The sequence below is a fragment of the Xiphophorus couchianus genome, chromosome 3 (assembly GCF_001444195.1).
Source record: "Xiphophorus couchianus chromosome 3, X_couchianus-1.0, whole genome shotgun sequence".
Taxonomy (NCBI): Eukaryota; Metazoa; Chordata; class Actinopteri; order Cyprinodontiformes; family Poeciliidae; genus Xiphophorus; species Xiphophorus couchianus.
In genome coordinates, this window is record NC_040230.1 from 19223499 (window position 1) to 19246644 (window position 23146).

At 41.2% G+C, this 23146-nt stretch overlaps 2 protein-coding genes across 4 annotated transcripts; both read left to right on the forward strand.

Moving 5' to 3' along the window:
- Positions 1 to 728: 728 nt before the first annotated feature.
- LOC114141714 (zinc finger protein 62 homolog) lies at positions 729 to 12275 on the forward strand. 2 transcript variants are annotated; one of them, XM_028012440.1, is made up of 2 exons: positions 729 to 1180; positions 7067 to 12275. In XM_028012440.1, the coding sequence occupies exons 1-2, from the start codon at positions 781 to 783 to the stop codon at positions 10501 to 10503; spliced, it is 3837 nt and encodes a 1278-aa protein (XP_027868241.1). In that variant the 5' UTR covers positions 729 to 780; the 3' UTR covers positions 10504 to 12275. The 2 variants fall into 2 exon arrangements, with proteins under 2 accessions (XP_027868241.1, XP_027868242.1); XM_028012441.1 differs by lacking the exon at positions 729 to 1180 and adding an exon at positions 1191 to 1402.
- A 1028-nt stretch (positions 12276 to 13303) lies between these two features.
- On the forward strand, positions 13304 to 22971 carry LOC114141769 (zinc finger protein 91). 2 transcript variants are annotated; one of them, XM_028012574.1, is made up of 3 exons: positions 13304 to 13674; positions 15670 to 17232; positions 21468 to 22971. In XM_028012574.1, exons 1-3 carry the CDS (start codon positions 13557 to 13559, stop codon positions 22748 to 22750), a joined length of 2964 nt encoding a protein of 987 aa, XP_027868375.1. In that variant the 5' UTR covers positions 13304 to 13556; the 3' UTR covers positions 22751 to 22971. The 2 variants fall into 2 exon arrangements, with proteins under 2 accessions (XP_027868375.1, XP_027868374.1); XM_028012573.1 differs by lacking the exon at positions 21468 to 22971 and having other exon boundaries at positions 15670 to 20653.
- The last annotated feature ends 175 nt before the right edge of the window (positions 22972 to 23146 follow it).

A 23146-nucleotide genomic window follows, 5' to 3' on the forward strand; every position in this document is an offset into this window, starting at 1 on the left:
GTATGATTCAGACTTCAGCTCGTGTTTATGATGAACTTTTAAAGCATTCATTAGTATCTTGCAGCTATTGATAATCTTGCATGCAGTATCATGGACGTGTTTGTAAATAGTTACAGAGGAGCATTAAATGGCCATCATCTATGTAGTTTTGCACAAGTTATATTTTGTAGATAGATGCCATCAGATGAAATGTAACTAAACTTAATAAAATACAACTATGAGCTGCATAAAAACAACGCATTGTTCACTTGTGGATTTGTTACAGCATATAAAAAGTCATTTATATATTACCGAGGTATACATTTTATTTTAATGAATCCAAGTTTGTGGTCATTAAAAAAATTGAAATGATAGAAATGTAATAAATCCAAGTCCTTGAATTGTTTGCGATAATTAAAAGTGTAAGTAAATTATAGAAACAGGGTTAAAATTCAAAACTGATTACATAATTTAATTTAAAACTAATTAATAAAAAAAACTGGTAATCATTAGAAGCACATAAAGTTAATGTTGTTTGACAGACCCTGCTGCTTGACCCCATGTCGAGTTGAAAAGTTATGGTGACTTATAATAAAGTTTTACGTGTAGTGTGTGCAACAACAAAGTCACAACAGCAGTAAACTGGAAATGTGTAATTTAAAGCTTCTAATGTTTTTCCTAGATAATGAAGCGCGTCTGTTTGTCAGCAACAGGGGTTTTATTTTGAAGGTGCCGACCGGAAATGCAATCCTGGCTTCATGATCCTTGTGTGCTTCGGACAAGGGGGTGCATGGGTGAAACATGGCCGCCGCAGACCCGAAGTCTCCGAATCGACAGAAAACCCCCGCAGAGGAGGTGGACACATCTGGGGAACAGGCCGCGGCGGCGAAGTCCGGATGCAGCCCGAACCAGACGGATGGGGCGGCGGGCGACAAAAGCAGGGTCTGCCCCAACGGCGAGCTAGGAGCCGAGGATGTTGGCAGCAACGGCGGCGCCTCTGTTGCCAGCCATTCTGGGGAGGTTGCTGTCGAGTCCGTTGCTGGAGCAGCAGACAAAACGACATGCGTCTTACCGGAGGACCGTGCAGCGACCGAAAAAATGGCCGAGTCCCTCGACAGCCAGCAGCAGGCTTTCGACTGGTCAGAGACTGAAGACGACGAGGAAGGGGCGAAAACCCAGACGAAGGAAAAGGATAAAAGTGGTATGCCAACAATGTTGATGTGCGTTAGAGTTAGCTTTAGCCTGGGGCTAACCTGAGGTAAACTATCCCCTCCTGCTCCCGTGCAGACTCTAATCTCTGCTAACGTTATTTTTCATAGCAAAATCAAACCCACGTTGTAGACTAGCAGCTTTTAACATGACTTTCTATTTTTATGCATGCAGTTGACCAGCGTGGCAATGTTTACTTTCCGACTTTTCGGAGGTTGGTCTTTATTTTGTTTATCATGTGCACAAACAGAAAAAAATATATATTATTGCAGATTTAACCAATTCCTATTTGTAGTGCAGCTCTGCACAGAATAAGAGATGGGCGATATAATCTGAAGGTAAACGCTCCACTGCTAGTTTTCAGGTTAATTTTAAATAATTAAATAGTTCTACCAGAATACTAATAAAAAAGAATAATATTGCTTACAAGTGAAATATTTACCAGTCATCAGAGAAAGTGAAACTCCTATATTATATAGAATCATCACACACAGCGATATATTCCAAGGCTCGGTTTCTATTAATTCTGTTGATTTTGGCTTGCAGATAACTAACATCCAAAATTCAGTGCCTCAGAAAACCAAAGTACCTTGAAAAAGATCATTAATTGCAATTCATGGTGCCACACCCTAATCAGCTAACTAACTCAAAGCACCTTCAAATGTTTCCTGAGTCTTTGAACCGGCTCTCAGTCTGGGTCAGTAGGCTACACAATCAGGGGATGAGTGCTGATTCGACAGATGTCCAGAAGACAGTCATTGACACCCTTCACAAGGAGGGTAGGGTCATTGCTGAAGAAGCTGGTTGTTTAAAAGTTCTGTATCCAAGCATATTATCAGAAAATTAAGTGGAAGGAAGAAGCGTGCAACAATGTGCAACAGAAAGGACCGTCAAATTAAATTCATTACAGAAGTGCCGACACACATAAAGACGAATATTAGAAATGTCACATTTCCCATTTCAAGCCTTTTCTGAACATCAGACGCATCTTACCTGTGCTAAGGGGAAAAGGAACTGGACTGTTGCGCAGTGGTCCAGAGTTCTGTTTTCAGATGAAATTAAATGAATTCTGCATTTCATTTGGAAATTAACATTCCAGGGTCTGTAGGAAGAGTGGAGAGGCACAGAATCCTTATTGCTAGACGTTCAGTGTGAAGTTTCCACAGTGATGGTTTAGGGTGCCATGTCATGCTAATGTTGGCCCACTATGTTTCCTGAAGTCCACAGTCATTGCTGCCGTCTACCAGGAAATTCTAGAGCATTTCATGATTCCCTCTGCTGACAGGCTATATGGAGATGCTGATTTTATTTTCCAGCACCACTTGGAGCTGCCCGCACTGCCAAAGGTACCAAAAGTGTTCCTGTTCTTGATTGGCCAGCAAGCTCCCCTGACCTTTAACCCCATAGACAATCTATGGACTGTTTTCAAGAGGTACATGAAAGACACCAGATCCAACAAGGCAGACGATCTGAAGGCCGAAGCAATCAGGGCTTCTTTTACACCTCAGCAGAGCCACAGGCTGCCATGGCACATTGATGCAGTAATTCATGCAAGAGGAGACTCAAGAAAGTATTGAGTGCATAGAAATGTACATACTTTTATGTTCTTTACCATTAAGCCATAATCATCAAAATTGCAAAAACTTAAAAGCTTGAAATATCTTAATCTATGTGTAATGAATCTCAATAAAAGGATTGTTTCACTTTCTGCCAAGAAATATGCCACTTTTATGTAATATTCCAATTTTGTAGGTGTACTAACTTATTCAGACCTCATTACCGCCAACTTTTGCTACTTTTGTAAATGTATATTTAAGTAATTCATAATAACTAAAAACCTCCATCCATTGAGTGTGAAGAAAATGAGACCATAACAAATATTTTCTGTTATTATTCCACTTAATTACAAAAGAAAAACAAAGTTATTGCTTTGATAAAAAAAAATATATTTATATATCCAGAGCACTTAAAATCTCCTGCATCCTCATAGAGCGAAGGGTGTGACACAAAAAGACTCCAGTGTATGATAAGAACAACACACTGAAGCATTGTGGTGGTTGCTTCATGCTCTGGGGTCACATTTTTCCCCACCAAACCAGTTTCAGTGCTTAACTGGTGCTGGCCTGGTGGATACCTTTTTCTGCGTCCACCGCGTCGCAAAGTCCAGGCCTAGCCCTGAAAAACCTGTTCTAACGCAGCACCTGCTTGCAGCATGAACAGAGGAAAGAACTTATTTTGTTTGGATGTAAAAAGGCCGGTTCATGGAGAGCACCAGCCAATCAAAATGCGAAGAGCTCCATTTTTTAAATAATTCTCAATCAGACAGATTTAAAACAAAGACAAACTGAAACCAGAATAGTAGAAATAGTAAAATGACAAACAAGCATAGGAATAACATTGACTGACTCCCATATTCCTGCAGTTTATTTTGAAATCACCCATGACAGATTTAAAGTAGGTCAATGCCCTGCTCACAGCTGATTATTTCCCCCTGAATTCATACGTTTTTTTTGGACTCAGGCTGTTAATGCCCCACCCCTGAACATTTCTGATTTTTGACCACAAGTAGACATCTAGTGTCTGAGACACTTTTTTTTCTTTTTATATGACTGTTTACACTAGAGCCACTTTGTATGTTTTTTTTTGTTGTTGTTTTTTTTAGATGCAGTACTGAAAATCCAGTTGCTTTTGCGTCCAAGCTGGTCACATTCTGGAGCTCTGAGTTTACCTCCCATTTTCCAGCTGCTGGTTTAGATGAAAGATCAGCAGAAAAGGATTGTGATGCGTTCACAAACACTACATGTGGTTTAAAGAGGCTTTGTTGTAGTATTGTGGGGATATTAGGGTGTCTGTTGGCAGGAATAGTGGCACAAAGATTATATTTGTGTGGTTAAATTGTCCCGATTCGCTGTGATCAGTCACAGAAACCAGGAAGAGATGGGATGAGGCGTTTATGACGTGGTTGAAAACCAAATGGGTTATTTTACAGAACATGTTAAGAACCGAAACTTAAACTATGGAAAAGTCCTGAGAATGGATGAAGTTATGAAAAGGTTCAATTTCCCATCAGTTTTGATGTGAAACCTTCAGTTGTCTAGTAGCTCAAAGTTGTAAGTATAAAACTGCTTTTTAAAATCTGATGCACATCTGTGAGAATTTTCAGGAATCTTAGAAGAAGAGGTGATTGGCTAATTTAAAACTCAGTTTTAACTCATCTATTGGCCAAAACTTTACAACTGACTGGCTGGTCCCTGACCTTCCTCCTCTCACCTTAGCTCAGAAGTGATAGAGGAACAAAAATATCATTACGTTATAATCTTCCTCCTTAAGACCAAAGAAGTACCTGATACTTGATAAATTTGGCGGTTTTGGTCAGCTCAATTCTTGATAACGATATTAGGCAGTCATGTGTACCTTACCAATTGTGTGGCACAGAATTATGGTAGATATTTAGGCTGTCTTGACATTTGCTTTAAGGTTATTTTTGTAAATTTATAATAGACACTGATTAGCACCAGACATTTGCAGTTCTTCTTATGACCTATAGTAAACTATTTGTTTTCTACTAAGTTTCTTAAGAATTCAGAAATCTCGTATTTTTTCTTAGAGCAGTTTAAGACTACCTGGAAAGGTGCAAGATAAACTTTATTGAAACTGTAATTCTGAACTGCTTTTGACAACTAGTAAGATTTGTTAGTTTATGGATATTTTAAATTTTCTGATAAAAGCAGAAAAGTAATTTTAACAAAATTAATATTCAGGATTTTAATAATGCTGAAAATAAATAATGATTTTAAATAATGATTTTTAATAATAATAATTTAATAATATGGATTGACTTTAGGGCTGCATATTAGAAAATCATGCAGTGGTGATAATATCGGTAATTACTGACAATAACAGTTGTGATATGTGTCCGTTAACAATACAGATCTGCAACTTGTGTAATGTGCTGGTCAGCAAATAATGCACTCCAACCATTTTGTCATGATATTATTGCGCACGCTGATATTGCAATAATAATATATTGGCGACATATTGTGTCTGTCTAATACACTGAAGTGGAATTAACAATATTAAAGCTAATTTCATTCGAGTGCAACTTAATAGGAAAAATAATCTATCTTTATTAAATGTTTCATTTGTAGCACTAGAGACTCTCATTTCTATGAAACATAAATATTGGTTTTATATATTGTATGCATTATTAATAGCTTTGTCTCTTTTAAATGTTAATATTGAACTACTGACTACAACCAAAATTTAATATGATTTGAAATGACCAGAAGCAAAACAAACACGGTTGGGTGCATAAAGCCTGGCCCAGGTTTAATTAAACCAAGGCCCAGATTGTGGGCCCAGAACCAAGGCCTTAGCATTTATTCAGTGGAAATTGTAGCGGATAGATATGTTTTGCATAATAATGCATTCAGCAGCCTAAACAAAAACAATATGTATTGTGCGGTGCTTTTGAGTCAAAGCTAAAATATCAGCAGAGCGGGGATACTGTGACTGTTGGGCAAAAGCGATGATGATGAGGAGAAAGATGTGTGCCAGAGGTTGTGCGCTCTGCCTCCTGCACCACCGTTGCTTTCCTGGTTTAGTCATATTCATTTGTGTAGATTACATCTGCACAAAATATCAAATCACAATCGTCACAATATTAATGTGTGTATTATCAGGAGCAACTGCTTGAATTCAATATTCGGTATACAAACGTATATTTGAATTGACAGACTTTCTAAAATATTCACTCTAAATTGTCCTTGCATGGTTGTATGTCCTGTGATGGATTATGACTACATAGCAACGATGGATTGACTTTACTGGCCTCAAATCCTAAACTTTATTGTTATAGTGTCTGAGATGCAAAGTGGTTGAGATGAAGAAAAAAGACAAGGCATAATAATTGACGTTTCCATTACAGTGTGCAGCAAGGGTTTACAGTTGCAATTGTTCCTGAAGTTTTGCAGCTCTTCTTGGAGAGCTTTTGAATATTTGAATACATTTAAACAGAAGAAACCTATAAATAATGCAAACTGTTCATAAATATATTTTAATCCCTTGATATTAAACTCCGCGACTGGGTGTTTATGTGCAGGCAACCAAATCAATTTTACATCATCCTATTTTAATTATCCTTAATAATTTAGCTGATATTAGTATATGAATGAATCAAATTTAAATTGGCTGAACTTAATTAAAACAAGCCACATACTTGCAAGTGACATGAAAATGTTAGTCTCTTACATTTTGAATAACTTGTGTAATAGAAACTGTTTTTTTTTGTTTTGTTTGTTTTTTCATCTTTGGGGCTGCATTTGTGATTTGAAATAAGGCTTAATTTAGTTCTCCAGTCCAGTCTTCTCTCGCTTGTTTGAAAAGTTCAGCAGGCACAAAACGGACGACTGCGGTATCCCCATTATATTTGTTCCAGGGGCTTTTCCTTGCACTTGAAGTGGTGAGGGGGGGGGGAAATAAATAGCTGTTTCCGTTAAAAGCTTTAGTGCAGCTAACATTTCAAGGACTGTGAATTAAACTGTACTTTTCAATAATACAAATGTCCAAATTGATGAACGTTCAGCAGTCGTTTAAGCCAACAACTGGTATAGATTTGAATGACCAAAATCAGAAGCCTTAAGAGTGTTGGAGAGATTGTGACAATGGAACAAAAGATGGTAGTAGGGAAGATGTTGGCTAGTTATAATTAAAATAATTACTCCCAAAGTTTTCCTGGTGTTATGCAACTCATTTCCTATTTTGCCAACTGGTAGCTCTATAGATAGCTTTAGATCTGCAAGTCTGCTGATAGTGCAACAATTTCTAATCCTGTGAAGTTTGATTCAGCTGTATGCTGTGGTGTGCTTTTGTCTTTCAGACCTCAAAGTTGCTGAGACTGTTAACAATGCGAGGCAGGACACTCCTGCTGAAGCAGAGTCAGAAAAGACTAAGGATGGGAAGAGTTCACCAGAGAAGTCGCCAGTTGAGGACCTGCGGGGTGAAGTCGACGCCACGGAGGACAGGGCAGATGACGACGAAGAGGCAGATTCTGCAGCTAAACAAAGAAAGTGTCGCTGGGAGTGTAAAGAGTGTGGCCAGAAGTTTAGCCAGCGCGAGATGTTCAACCTTCACCGGCACTTTCATGCGCACGAGGACGAGCTCCTGCCCCCAACCTGCAAAGAATGTGGCCTTACCTTCCAGCACCGCAGCAGCCTCATCAAACACAGGAACCAACACAAAGAAAAAGAGGAGAACCTCGAGACTACAAAGTTGGAGGACGAAACACGGGCTCCATTTAGGTATCAGTGTGCAGAATGCAAGAGGATCTTTTCTCAAGTGAGTAAACTGAGGGACCACGACTGCAACAATGCAGCAGAAAAGCCTTATCATTGCACTCTATGCCGCCAAGATTTCCAGTTCAAAGTATCTGTTACCAAGCACATGATGATGCATTCCCGCGAGTGCACCTTTAAATGCCAAGAGTGCAGCCAGACTTTCCCAAACATCATGTCTCTGCGCTTCCACCAGAAATCCCACGCTGCTCTTAAACCATATGAGTGTCCAGAGTGCGGCATGGCTTTCAAACACTACTCCGTCATGGAAGACCACCGGCGCAAGCATGTCGACAACAGCCGCTCTCACCTCTGCAACATCTGCGGCAAGACTTTCAAGTACAGCAGCCTCCTCCATCAACACCAGTACCTACACACTGGTCAGAAGCCTTTCCGCTGCCCAGAATGTGGCAAAAAATTTGCTTTCGCCCAGAACATGAAGGCTCACTGCCGCCAGCACAGGCAGCGAGTAACAAACTCATCTGGTGAGCCGCCTGCAAAGCAGCCTTTCACTTCTGGACATGAGGCAGCTAAAGGTCCCGAGAAGGAGAACACCCATACGAATGAGGATACAAAATGCACCTTCAGCTGCCCTCTCTGTCCTCAGACCTTCTATGTTGCAGCTAACCTAAGAGCGCACATGCAGTTCCATGAGGACGAGTATGAAAAGCAAGAGAGGCTACTTCAATATCAAGTGGTGCCCAACAAGCACTGGGAGAAGGGACACACCTGCCCACACTGCCCCAGTGTTTTTCGGGATGAGCCTGGTTTAAAAGGACATCTGTTAAGTGTCCATAAGCCAACTGCACAGTATTTAGAAACCTTAACTGCACCAAAAAAGCAGCTTACTCAAATAAGCAGCGATAACACGCAAGAGAAGGTATTAAATATTAAATCCTACAAGTGTTCAGAGTGCGGAAAATCATTCCGGCACCGCTCAGTGTTAGAGCTGCACATGCGAATACATTCCAAGGACAAGCCATACCAGTGCAAAGTTTGTGGCAAGGGTTTTAGATTCAGCAGCTACCTGCAGCAACATCTCATCATCCACACGGGCAAGAAGCCGTACAAATGTCCAGATTGTGGGAAGGACTTTGCCTTCCTTCAGAACATGAGGACTCACCAGAAGCTGCACCAGCAGAAGCCGTTCCGCTGCACCAGTTGCCGTAAAGGGTACAGCAGCGAGGCCCAGCTCCAGCAACACATGTTGTCGCATAACGGCGATAAGCCGCACAAGTGCGAGCTGTGTGACAAGAGCTTTGGCTTGGCATACTTGCTCCGCGACCACATGAATACGCACACAGGGGAGAGGCCTCACCGCTGTGAGGAGTGTCACAAATCTTTTTCCTGGTTCAGCAGCCTGCTGGTTCATCAGAAGATTCATGCTCGCAAGAAACAGGGTCTAAGTCACTACAACTCCTACCCCTCCGGTGCCAGGATGAGAGGCAGGGGCAAAAGAGGAGGGAGGTCAACGTGGGGGTGGCCGAGACCATCCGGGGTCTCAGAGATAGTTGCTCCTCAACAAAACCTTTACCCAGTTTCACCTCACAGGGACGCTGACTTGCACAGGCAAGTGCGTCAGCAGCCCTTGCGTCCACGCGTGGATTCACAAACGAGGCATCTGACCGAGGCGTGGCCATCTGAACCGCACTCCCAGTCGCTCCATTGGAGCTTGGACAGTAGAGAAGTGCCTGCACCCTCACAGCACCATCCTCAACCTCCACAATATGACACTCCAACTCAGCCACATCATCAGAGGAGTCCAGGATGGGCAGATATGCCCTTAATGGGTCTTGGATCGGCTCCAAACTTGGACTCCCACATGAAGGACAGTACTTCTTCTGTCCTGGGCTCTCATGTACCAAAAAAAACCAGCCCATCGGCAGTTAGTGAGATGACGCAACAGAGGCAGCATAAACTGTCGTCATGGAATAGCACATCAACATCCACAGCCATGGCCTCCACGAGCTCTTTGCAGCACGATTTCTCCGTTCCCACCTCCTACATGGACGGAGCAGCACTGTGGAGTGTCCGGCCCACTCCACTGACAAATTCTCAGAGTTCCCCAAACAAGCTCAGCCAAGACCTGCATCTGCCAAGATGGCCGGGTGGTCCCGAGCCGTCCACGCCTCCCAAGAAGGAGGAAAGGCTGTGGGACATCAGCAGTCCTCCAGTTATGTCTTCGACTGTTACTCAGCCAGAAAAGACGTGGAATGGCTGCGAGCCGCATAAACCGTGGGCATCTGGCCTTTCAGGTGCCCCCGCCTCAGCTCAGATAGACCAAACCAGCTCCATGCCAATTTCAGCTCCCACTTCTCACGGGGTTGCCAACAACTTGTGGGACATTCAAACGCCTCCAGGGGTTCCGAAGACTGTGAACTCTGTGGAAAAATTAGTAAATAACCATGAATTTCAGAAACAGGTGTCACCCAGCTGGAGCAGTGTGCAGACCCCCACGCAGAAGGTCCCCATCTCCATCCAGTACGAGCCTCACCGTTTCAGTCAGGGGATTGGGACTCCAGTGTGGGCCTTCCAGAACAACTCTGTCGGACCTCAGGCTCTGCTTCCCGGCCAGCTCAAACCAGGGGGCGGTCAGGAGCTGCAGCAGCAGCAACCAATGGCGACGGCCGCTCAGATAATCATAAACCAAGCTTCTCCTTTTTTCTCCCCTCCGCTCGCCCCTCTACCTCCTCTGGCTTTGCCCGGCCCACACCCCCTCCACTCTGTCGCGGTCCGTGCGATGCCCAGACCTCCACACCCGAATATCTTTTTCACGCCACAGTCGGTCATGACTGAGAGGCCACATATGCCGCAGACCCTGTCCCTACCTCAGCTCCCACCACAGACCGAACCTCACAAACTCGGATCCCGTCTGCCTTTTCCCCCGGAGCGGCTTCTCCAGTGCATGATCTGCGGGCTCTCACTTCCCCGCGAGCTGGATCTACAGATGCATTACCTGCAACATGCACAGGGGGAGATATGACATTTCTACACTAGTAACAAAACTTAGTTATGTTTTTATAACTGTCTGTAAAACCTCATTCATTTGACACTTTGCTGTTCTGAATCGAAATAATACAAAAAGAGACATATGTGAAACTAGACCCAATTTGCACATTTGATTTTAAAGTTTGTAAGACTGTGCAGTGTGTTTGAGTGGAGGATGTACACGTGTGTTAAATTGGTTTCACCGTCTTTTAAGATCATGTCAGTGGTTCAGATTAATGAGGTTCTGCAGGCTACATTTCATTTATTGCCAATGACGTTTAGATTTAGATCTTATTAGGAAGTTTTCTAGTTCAGTCCACGTCTTGAACCATTTGTACTGTGTTTCTCCATGTACAGTATACGGTGTGCCTTTTATGAGTACAGTCTGCATGTCTGCTGTCTTGGTATTCTAGGCCCTAGTTTGTGCTTTTAAAGTAGACTAAACAGTGTGACCTCATTTTGTTGAAGACAGCGCAATGCTAAATGTGCTGAAAAGATGGGTTATGAGGTCAAATTTATTTTAAAGCATACATTGACTTGCAAAAGTATTTATAACTCAACGTTTTTTGTTTTTTGTTTTTTTTTTGCATTTTTGACACTTTACAACCAGAAACTTGAATGCATCTTTGTGGGATTTTATGTGATAGAATTAAAAAAACTGCAAGGTGTATAATGAAGTCGACTGTACCAAATTACTTTTGAAGGCAACAGAATAAGCCTCTCTCAACAAGGCACACCAAATCAAATCAAATTTTATTTGTATAGCACATTTCAGCAGCAAGGCATTTCAAAGTGCTTTACATCATTACAAACACAGAAACACAATGCAACATAGAATCAATAATCAAGACACAGCATTAAGTCAAGTTCCATCAATAAATTTGTAATTGATTACATTTCAAATACAAAATGGCGCACCAGTTTATTTGCACCATTTTCCTTATATTTTGTGGTTATACGTTTTTCTCATAGCATAAAATCCTAATGCTATACATTGTTTGTGGTTGTATCGTGACAAGACATATAAAAAATTAAAGGGGTATGAATAATTTTGCAAAGCACTGTACAAATAAAAGCTGCTGACCTACCGGTGTAATCTCTGCTAGAAAGTTCTCGTATGCACACAGAGCCATGGGCCGGGTCCAAATGTCTTGCCAATCAACACAGTAACCATTGTGGGAATCTGGCTGAAGCAAACTGTCAATAACAAAACTAACTATATGTAATTTAGAAGCTCCTTTTATGTGAAAGGTTTTCAGTAAAATGGATCATGCATATTCACTCACAATTAGGAAAGTATGACACTGTTTGAAAGTGAGTTTTGTAATAAACCAGATTTCAATTTGTAATTTGTCTTCTTTTTTCCAACAATAAGACAAACTGGTGTTAAACTTTAGTTAAATTGATCCTGTATGAATTTAACAGAAATGTACCTATATTTATAAAACCAATTCCCACCTATAAGTGTTTAAATGTATTTTTGTGATCAAACATTTCATTCCATGACTGTAGCTTTAGTCAATTTCAGATTCTCATTGTCCCTGTTTTTTAAAATGGAGTAGCTTCACTGGGACATTTATCAGTCTGGAAACGTTTTACTGCTGTACAACAAACACCTTTATTGTTTGTAAAAGAATAATTATTTCCTTTTTTGTGCATTTATTGGTTACAAAACTGACCCTTCTACCTCTACCTTTGGTTTTAGCATGGAAGTTTCTCCCATCATGTCCTTACATTGGATTAAATAAAATCTGCCTTTGATTATAACTTTGTTTGGTCCTATGTTTCACAAATGTGAGAAGTTATTTTTTGTTTGCATGTTTATCCTATTTTATCTTGCAGTTTGGTGCTTTTGGAGACCCAAATGTCCTAAAGTGTCAGATTTTAATAAACATATACATAATTAAATGACTGCTTCAGATGCCAAAAATGGTTACAACTGGAAGCATACTTTAAAAATTTGTCAAATAGAATTGTTGTTGAACCTCTATATCAATTATTCACCATTGTATAATCAGTCAAAACTTACCCCAATTCAGTAGAACAAATTATTAAACATCATTTAAATTGGGACTCTTATTAATTATTCAAAACATAACTGACCTAGAAATTTTTATTTCCAGGCCATATTGACAGCCTGAATAATTTGTAATGGAATGGAAGCTGGGATAATAATAATAATAATAATTAATAAAAAAACAGAAATTAGAAAAATTATTTTACTAAATCTAAACTTGGCATAATAAATTACATGTAAGCAATTATGAGTGCATTCAACTGTTTATCAAATATATTTCAAACCTTGGTTGTGAATTTAAAAAGTATTTAAAGATTATCTTAACGTTTGACACAATGAGCACTTGATATCAAAAGCCCTGATATCAGCTCAAAACTGGCTCCATTAACATTTTGTAGAGTCCAGGTGTCATAAGTAAAAATATTTCTGATTTATAAAAGCTTGACCTAAAATTTTTAAAAAGAAATACAAAACTGAAACTGCATTTTTGCTTTAAGTTATTAGGAATGGAATTATGGAGATAATGTCAGCAAAACAAAACACAGAGATAACAAAACGAAATATACAAACATTGAAAACGTGCTTCTTAAAAACAGAACCATGTTCAGCTAACATTTGAACGAACGAGAACAATGAACCATTAAAAAAAAAAAACTAAAACATAAGTCACCTAAACATTTTTCCTGAATGAAACTCGTATTTATAACAAGTTTATTTAAGTCTGATAAGTCTCCAGCAGGAGGCACTAATCGTGCATAAGTAGAAACCAAAACAGCAGAAGAAGAGCTTACACTACAACCGACTGAAATGCGCATGTGTGAAACAGCAATCCGTTGATTAACAGTTGGTTTAATTGTGGTGATCATTTGTTCTGTCCTCTACTATAGTTCACTCTCGCTCGTATTATCATCTGCTAATCTTTTCCTATCCGCGCTGTTTGGGTATTATTACGGAGGGTACACTAAATCCGCAGCTTGCCCGACGAACATTAGCGAAAGGCAGCTAACGTTAGCAAACAGACACAAGGCAAGATGGACGAGACTTCTGCTGCAGCAGAGATCGGAGAGGAGAGAGCTGAAAACGTGGCCGGTAACGTCGACAAAGACGATGAAAACAACGAGCATTCATCTGCCAAGGATGCCGCTGACAGTGAGTATCCGCTCATTAAAAACCAGCACAAACCAGACCGATATGTTGGCCAACCATGCTGCGATGGTTACCTTTTCTGCACTAACTTTAACCTAATATCATAAACATGCAAGATTTAGACTAATATTCCAATTTAAATGTAAAAAAAATAGCACGAATTTGCCAACTTGCGTTATAGAATTACCGGGGCGACGAGTTTTGTTACATTAGTAATTGTTTTGATAGTCACCATGTGTGTAACACAAGACCAATGTTTTGTCAAGCCCTTTGTCCTAATTTACATTTTGCCTCTAAAAGCCTAAACGTTGTTGCTTATTAATGTTAGTTTTATTGATCGTTATTAGTCTAACCAGGCTTTCTGAAGGTCTACATTTTATTTAAGAAGCCGGGAGCTTTTTCAATCAGTATTATTAGTGCAAATCTATTGAGTTGCTGTTGTGCTTTCCTCAGCTAATTAGCTATCAATGCTAAAATGCATACATATACCTGAATCGAAATGAATGTTTCTAAAAAGCATAAATGTGGTAAAGGTTAAGCTTGTCATAAAAAAAAAACTAATTTATAATATATTTAGCTATGTTTAGTACATTGCAGATAAAATGTAAGACACTGGCGTAATCTGAAGGCATTCAAAGAACTTTTCATTTGCACCAAGATCAGATCTGAGATGTAGAGGTTAAAGACTGAGGCAGCTGAAGTGTTTTTAAAAGTTGAGATTTTGGGTTCTTTAAATGACTAAATCTGCTTAAATAAAGCTTTCTAAATTACTATGTGAAGCTTATTAAATGATCTTTGAATGTTCTACCTTTTGTAGTAGATAAAATAAAGGTTAGCGAATTCATGTGGGTCAACTTAGAAATAAAACATTCTAATTTGGATCAAAAATAGATTCTCTTTAGTTAAATCCTGAAATGACTTTAACTAGTTCTCCAGCAGGATTTTTGAATTTTAAAGAGAGCGATGTACAACTAAACATTTGTTGTCACTATATCCACGGAATGTTTGTCAGAAATTTTCTCTTTGCACAATAATATCTGGTTGGGTTCTATCACAATCCTCTTGTAGGTTGTTTTATTGTATATTAAGTTTTCCAAACAAGCCAACTGATTTAGATTCTGCTGAATGACATTCACTAGATAAGCCTATGCTCCTGTCATTTCTCTCTACTCTATCACTATTGTCACACTCATTCACTATTACGGCTTATCGTAATTATGATGACCTCTGGAGGTTGGTAGGAAGGGGCCCAACTTTGATCCCCGATTCTGTGTTGGGGAATCGGGGATCAGCCTTTCAGCTGATAACAAAGTGTAAAGTGTTGGTCGTTGACGGGAAGTGATCTAAAATGGGCCAATTACTCAAAGTTGGGGGGAAATAAACAGTATAAAGAGCAAATGCATCAAATTCTTTGATCTTTATTCATGTGGTTGCTATATAAAATAACCTAAATGTGGTTTGAATTGTTAGTGTTGCCATAAGGTGGTTTATGTCACAATTTATATCATGGGTTTCATATGCGAGTCATGAATACAGTGAACTTTTAGATTTGGTGTTCTGTAGAGATCTATTTAAGATAATTTAAACATGATTACGCTCCTTGTTTGGATGGAATCACTCAAAATTAAGACTGAGTAAAAGTGAGCGACTGTGGTTTAAAATGTTGGCATTTAAACTCGCTTCATATAGTCACATGCATTATTAAGGTCCCTTTTTCTATTGTCTTTGTATTTTAAAAAGTAGTTGTTTAAAGCAGTAAAATAGTAAATAAAATGTTCTGTAGTTGAACACTGAAAGAAGTTCATTTCTGTTCTTTAAAACGAATGTGAATTTGCTGTAGTCTCATTTTGTGCTTTTTTTTTTCCTGTAAACTTTAATGTGCTAAAAATAATAATAAAAACATTATTTAAGCCTGCGTTTTGTTATATATTTTCTTTTAATTTCCTTCTTGGAAGCAGGAGTCTCTTTGACCTCCTATTTTCCCGTTTCTATTTCTAGGGGACGAACTTTTCTGCTGTCGGAATTGCGGAGAAGCTTTCAGCGAGGAGGCTGCGTACTTGGAGCATCGCCTTCAGCATCCTCCACAGAACATGCATTTAGACAGCCGGTCTGATGGTTTATTTGACTCTGAAAAGGACAATGAAGCACTTTATTTTTGCTCTTACTGTGCACTGTCATTTGTTGAGATGAGCGAACTGCACTTACACATGAAGGACCACGAACAAATCCCTCTGAAGGGGTCTGATATTAATCCTGGAGCAACAAAGCAGCACGCCTATGAATGCGCAGATTGTGGCAAATCGTACACAGTGATTGGACACTTCCTCAACCATCAGCGCTCACACAGACAGCCCTCCAAATCGGTTTTTCACGACTTGGAACATTTAAAGAAGAAATCGTTTCAGTGCGAGTCCTGCGGAAGAAATTACTCTCGTGCTTCGGCTCTCGATGCTCATCGCCGCTGCCATCAAGAGAAGCTGGTAAAGTCGAAAAACAGGAGCTCGGGAGAAACGGTTCAGCCGGCAGAGTCGCCAGCAGAAGTAAAGCCATGTGAAAACCCAACTGAAGAAGATAGTGATAAAGTTTTTAAATGTTTGTGTGGCAAAGGTTTTTCTAGCATGATGCGGCTGAAAACACATCAGCGATTCAGCCGTAACACGCTTTGCTCTCCGGAGGAGATGAAGCAAAAACCAAAGAAGGGCTGTGGTGAGTTTTACTGCAGTGAGTGCAACAAGGCATTTAATGGCCACATCGCCCTCTTTAACCATCAACGGTGGCACGCTAATCACTCTGATAACACCGCAAAAAGGTTCCCGTGCGAAGAATGTGGGAAAGAGTTCATGACTCTGACGTTCTACTACAGACATCAACGCACAGCACACAGCGATGAGACCCCATCAAAATCGTTCCAACATCAAGTCTGTCAGCTTCAAAAGAAGGCGTTTGAATGTAAAGATTGTGGGCTGAAATTTTCCAGGGCTTCTGCACTTCAGTCCCATCGGCTCCAGCACACCGATGTTTTCAGAGAAACGGAGAAGGCGCATTCAGAATCCACTCTGCCGTCTCAGCGGGGATCAGAAAGCGAACAGAAAGTCAGCGAGCACTTGGAAGCGTCAGTGGAAGGAACAGCGAAAGCAGAAACCATTCCTCCAACCAATGTGGGCGGAGGACAACAGATAAACGAAATGGATGAAGAGATGGAGAGCTATGAACCGGGCGACTTTAACGTGCAGGTGATCAGTGCAAGTGAATCTGAAGACGAGGGTCTCCAAGAGACAAATCCTGATCTGGAACTGCTGTGCGAGTCAGATCAGGATATAAGGGAGGATGCCGAAGTATACCCTGGAAGTCTGGTTTCAAAACCGGATGTGGACTTGAAAATAATCCAGATTGACTTTGCGCAAAGCTTGCAGTGTCCGCCGATAGAGAATGAAGCCCAACTTAAAACTGCAGAGGAGAGATTTGGTTGCCCCGAGTGTTATCGGTGGTTTAATAATCCCTCATCGCTGCGCGTCCACAGAATGTGGCACACCGTTCGTAGGAGAAGACATCAGAATCAAGGTCAGTCAGAGGAAGTTTACAATTGTAACACATTTCCTCATGAAACACAAAGCAGTGGTTCATTGATTCAGGTCGAAACAAGCTTAGAAGAGACCGCTTTCACGTGCAGTGACTGTGATCAGGTTTTCACCCAGTTACCTGCTTTATTGTCGCATCAGTTACATCACCCCAAAAGAAAACAGTTCCAATGCCCACATTGCACATCATCCTATTTGCATGCAGCCAGCTTGTACAACCATTTGAAAACCTGCGCAACACAAAAGAGGGAGACTATTTCCGTCAGTAAGAAAGAGTACAATCCAAAGAAAACCCTTCTGGGTCCAAAGATTTATCATTGTGAGCAGTGTGGGAAGGGTTTCTGGTCCTTGGGGGCATTTTCTCATCACAAGCAAAATCAGATGGAGTGTGTCGATTTGAGACTCAGAAAAGGCGTTTCAGGATCTTTGCACTCCAACGGACGCTCGCGCTCCACAATCAAGGTGGCGTGTCCCGTTTGTGGTAGGAAGTTCCGCCACAAAGGCATCATGGCACTGCACATGCGCAAGCACGAAAACGGAGACCACAAGTGCGAGATCTGCGGCCGCTCCTTCCGCCTTTTTTCCAGCTTGCTGAGGCACGAGGTGGTGCACAGCGATCTGTTGCTCCCACCACCTGCCAAGTCCTTCCAGCATCAGCTGGAGCAGCTGAAGAAAAACACATACGCCTGCCCTGACTGCGGGAAGCTGTTCTCACGGGCCAAAGCTCTGCAGTTTCATATGAAGAGCCACGGCTACGAGACCGGTCACTCTCCATTGTCAGCGGGAACTGCAGAGGCTCTGAAGGATCTGCAGTGTGTGACGTGCTTTGCTCATTTCACCAAGAAGTCCTCCTTAAGGGCTCACCAGAAGCTTTGCAGGAGTAGATGCAGTGAGGGAGGAGGGAAGATAGAGCAGTCTGAAAAGGATGCTACAAAAACCGAGGGTATGGATACCAACATGCCAGAAGTGTCCAAGCAAATAAACGAAGGGGGCAGTGATGCGCAAAAGATGGAACAGCACCTAAAAGGGAGTGATTCAGGCTCAAATAAATGGAAGTATCAATGCAAGATTTGTAACAAAAGCTTTTCAACGGTTGGAGCCATGAACATTCATAAAAGAACTCACATTGAGTGCAACAAAGGAGTGGCAAAATCAAATTCACCTATCTCGCTAGTGTTCAAAATAACTAAAAAAGACGAGCAGAGTAAAGGACTGATTCACTGTTCAGACTGCGGAAGGCGTTTCACAACCAAGTCGGCGCTCGGCTCCCACAAACGGTTGCACAGAAACGAGAAGTGTTCGTCGTCCTCACTCGAAGATGCTCTCAGTTCCGTTGGCCATAAGACGGAGGACGAAGGTTTTAAGTGTCAGAAATGTGGGAAATATTTCTTCAACCGTCATGTCCTCCAGCGCCACTGGATCTTTAATCCTCAGTGTCTGACCGGAACGGATCCAGAACCAAATGCAGATCTGGAGAGAAACGGCTCTGCAAAGCAGTTTTCATGTCCAGAGTGTGACCAGACATTTGGGGAAGTTTCACTTTTAGCTTCTCATTATGAAAAGGAGCATCGTATGTTTTTGGAGTCAGGAAAAACTCCAGGAACTCCAAATTTGTTAGCTCTCGCCTCAGAACAAACTGACGTCAGCCACGCTGGGACTGAATCCTTGTCATCTGTCTTGAAGACTAAAACTCATCAATGCCCCCTGTGTTCCATGACTTTTGAGAAAGCAAGAGGTCTTCGTGCTCATAAATGGCAGGCCCACTCAGAGGGCAAAAAGAGCAAAATGAACCTCCTGCTGAGAGAAAATGTTGAGCAAAGGTCCTTAAAAGATGAAGTTGAGCAGACCGAGCACCCTGTGATCAATTCTAAAGAAATGAAGGAAGTTAAATCGGACCCTGTCGGACCTGTGTTGTGTCTCGACTCTGGAACAAAGTCCAGCTCTGCAGAGGCTCCGCATCCCCCCAACAGGGCTTGCTTGGAGGTGAAGCAGAAGACGGAAACCGCTGAAGCCACAGACGAGGTTCTCCGTCTGCCGAGCCGTCTTTCTGAAAACACAGTGAAATACCTCTTCAAGTGCGATAAATGTGGCAAAGCTTTCCAAACCGAGGAGCAGTTGGAAAGCCACAAGATCAAGGCAAAGAGCCGGCCCTACTGCTGCGCCCTGTGTTGCCACGGCTTCTGGACGGAGAGCCAGCTTCAGCAGCACCTTGCCTGGCACGATCAGGTGCGATGCCGCCTCCCTAGTGAGGTCCGCCTGTGGCTCAGCTCTGCTGTGACCTCAAAGCCTTTCAAACCCAACTCCCCCAATGACGGCAAAGGAAAGCTTCTCCCACCTCCTGCCGCGAGCGAACCCACCCACCCTCGACCCTGTCCGGCTCTCGACGTGCAAGCATTGCAGCAAAGCCTTCCATTCGCCGACAGCGCTACAGAAACACAAAGTGCAGTGCATCAACAGCGCGCTGTACCGCTGCTCCGTTTGCCCCTGGAGTTTTAGTCGCATAGGAGTTTTTTGATCATCAGCAGAAATGTATCTGGGGCCTCCACCGGAGACCCCGGCAGCCTTAATCTGCCTTGAATGTGAAACTCCTTCACCAGCATCTTACATCGCATGAGCATAGATTGTGTTTTTGCTTCATGTTGCAGCTTTGTGACACTTTTGGCTCCCCTACTCTCAGGCTTTCCTTTACACTGGACCAGTATCACTGTAAATGTGGATGTGCAACTGCTTTCATAAGCTTCGTATGTCTAGATGAATGTCTAAACTTTGCTCAACCTTTTTGCATTTGTGTTTGTAACTAAAGAGAACGATGGATATTATTACATTGCCAGAACTTATGCATTCACGTTTTAAAGATGCTTCATTAAAAAAATGCACTCTAATTCAAAGGTCTATAAAATAGATTGAGACTTTATATGTAGACATTTCCTGCTGTTTTAAAATGCTGTGAAGTTTTAGTTAATGAAGTACTGCTGTACATATTTCCTATCAACTTGCATAGTAGTGAAGTAGTTTGTCTATTAAAGCACATTCTTCAGTGTTCGATCTTTTTTCTTTATAGCTATGTATCTCTTTGTTGTGGATAGAATAGCCTACTCCTGAATATGGTGTTTGTTTCTACTGAATTGTTGTAAAATAGAAAAGACTTGGTTAATATATTTCTTATTTTCATTTCTTTATGAACTGTTTCATTTGACCCTATAAATTGCCGTTTCAGAAACAGAAGAAAATAAAATAGTTTCAATCTTTCAGTTGTGTTGTTGATTCAGCCTCCATTTGTTCATCGAATTGAATAGTTTATGATGATTCTTTCTACTTTTATTTACCTAGAAATGTTTATTCATGGTTTCATGTTTGTCTGAAATCCCAAAAAAATAAATAAACATTACCTGAGTAAATTAATCCATTAAGGTATTTTTTATTATATTTTTAAATTTGAGTATTTGCTCAAAAGATCAACTTCACTGATAAAACCCAAAGCCTGTGCTGGGAATCTGCTGCTTTTTGTGATTATAGTTTAACATCTTTGGGTTTTTAGAGCTCAGATTGATCTTCAGTCCTCAACAATCCTTTTAAGATTTGTGCATCAAATTAGTTCTTTTCTGTAACTCTGAATTCATATTGGTTCATTGTTTTATCCCTTTCTTCCAGCATTTTGTTTTCGGAAACAGCCACATTGAACCAGGGTTGCCCAAACTGTGGTCCAGGGGCCATTTTCTGCTCTTCCCATACGCATTTCAAGAATTGAATTCCAAAAAATGTTTTTTCCACAGATTACTGAGAACGTCGATCACTATTAAAAGTGGCACTCCCTTTATATGGTTTTATACTTTTAGAGATTCCAGTCTCATTTCCAAACAGAATTAAGTTTCTTAAAGGACTTGAAACAATTTTCAGTCTTAGTCTTTAGGTGTATGAATAACTCTGGCTTGACTGTATGTGCTTCATTTAATTAGGCCATGTATTTTTCTTAACTCTGAACACCTTATTTAAGCATCATTGTATAAGAAAATAATTTTACCTTATTATAGTTTTACTTTGTTCTAAGATTTAAAAACACGGGTTTATGATTTTCTTTAAAATTTTTCTGACCGTGTTTTAGGCATAAACAGCTTTTCAAATTGCTCATTTAAAAGCATCAGCAGAAATAAATTCAGATAAACCAGACAGGACAGTTTTATGTGAAGTACTCATCTTTTTCTTTTCTTTTCTTTGCAGCCAAAGAGAATGACATAACATGTGAGGACTGTGGCCTGACGTTTACTGTCATGGACGCCTACGAGACTCACCTGCACCAGCACGCACTGGACGAGGAGGAAGCCCAGCCGAGAGACAATGAGACTCCCACAGAACATGTGCAAGACGAAGAAAACAAATGCGAAGACTGGAGCGCTGGTGTGGATGGTTGGGATGGAAACGGTTCGGCACAAACCCAACCTCCTCAGTTAACGCAAGGCAATCGGTTTTCTGTGAATCCCACCAGATACGCATGTACAGTTTGTGGGAAGAGTTACACCTACCTCGTGTCATTTCAAAAACACCAAAAAATGCATGAAAAACCACGTGAAAAAGAAAAAGTCCAGAACCCCGTTGATCCAAACTTGCGTCTGTACGAGTGTCCAGACTGCGGGATGTCGTTCATCAGGCGAACGCGACTGGTCAGCCATCTGAGAGTTCACAGGTCCAAAAGGCGCAATAAATTGCCCAAATGTGATCAGTGCAACAAAGTCTTCATTTCTGTAAAGACGTGGACGGCTCACCTTGAGCTGCACAAAGAGAGGCGGTTCTGGTGTTTGAGCTGTGCTCAAGGCTTCCTGAATGAAGGGTTGCTGGACAAACACTTGCAGAATCATAGTCGGCGACAGCAGAACCACAAAGCTGACGACAGAAGCATCCACAACGCCAAGCCACCAGTGAGTCCTCCAAAATTCCAACGTAAACAAAAGCCTCATGTTTGCCCTCACTGTGGCAAGAGGTTCTGGCGTTCCAGACAACTCTTTAGACACACACAAAAGCATCTTAAATGTGAAGGCAGGGTCGCCACCGAACCTCCAGGGAGCTCTGTGATGTATCGAGAGACGGGAGACATTAAAACAGAAACGTCTATAAGTGAAGGAGAAAAACTGGAGGTGGATGCGAGCATGAAAGAGTTGCAGGTGAAGGAGGAAGGCGTGCAAGGTGAGGAGCAGAGTCCACATGCGGCGGCCGAGGACGGGGATCAGGAAGACTCTGAGGATTCAGACTGTGGAGAGCCTGGTCATCACTATGAGCTTTCAGAACCCCGCCTCTCGGACGACCAGCCGAGCTCAGAAGCTGCACAGTCACCAACTGGAGGAGAGATTGAGAAAGCAGAGACAAAATTTCACAGAGAGCATAAGTATTGGGAATGGGAGTGCATTGAATGCGACATGGGCTTTGATGAAATGGCAAAGCTGCACTCGCATTATGTAAAACACGCAACAGGGGAGTTACCCATACCAAAGGAAGAAATTGAGGTTTAAAACCTTTCAAATGGTTTATTTTTTTTGTCTTTGTATTACTATAGGATTTCAGCTTTTTAATAAAATGTTTGTGTTTTTTTAACCATGCTTCTGAGTGTTTGAAATTTAAATGTTTGTAAGATGACATGCAGAGATAAATGGGAAAAGGTGGAAGCTGGAAGCAAAATAATACATGCTTGTACTTTGTAAAACCAAAATAAAAATAAGTCCATCCAAACTGAGCTGAACAGTCACTTTGCTTTAACTTTAGATTTTGTCAGAACATCCACAAAGCCGTGTATGAATTGATTTAATAAGCAACAAGCAAGACTATAAATTACACATAGTCAATACTCTGTAAATAATACATTTTCAACTGCAAACCTTTGTTTTTAAGAGTACTGTAAGTTTTGCAAA

Excerpts from the sequence above, each read along its gene's own strand:
- LOC114141714 (XM_028012440.1), top strand. The coding sequence starts at position 781 with ATGGCCGCCGCAGACCCGAAGTCTCCGAATCGACAGAAAACCCCCGCA. Across the intron at positions 1,181-7,066 it reads GAAGGAAAAGGATAAAAGTG|ACCTCAAAGTTGCTGAGACT; the intron begins GTATGCCAACAA and ends TTTGTCTTTCAG.
- LOC114141769 (XM_028012573.1), top strand. The coding sequence starts at position 13,557 with ATGGACGAGACTTCTGCTGCAGCAGAGATCGGAGAGGAGAGAGCTGAA. Across the intron at positions 13,675-15,669 it reads TGCCAAGGATGCCGCTGACA|GGGACGAACTTTTCTGCTGT; the intron begins GTGAGTATCCGC and ends TTCTATTTCTAG.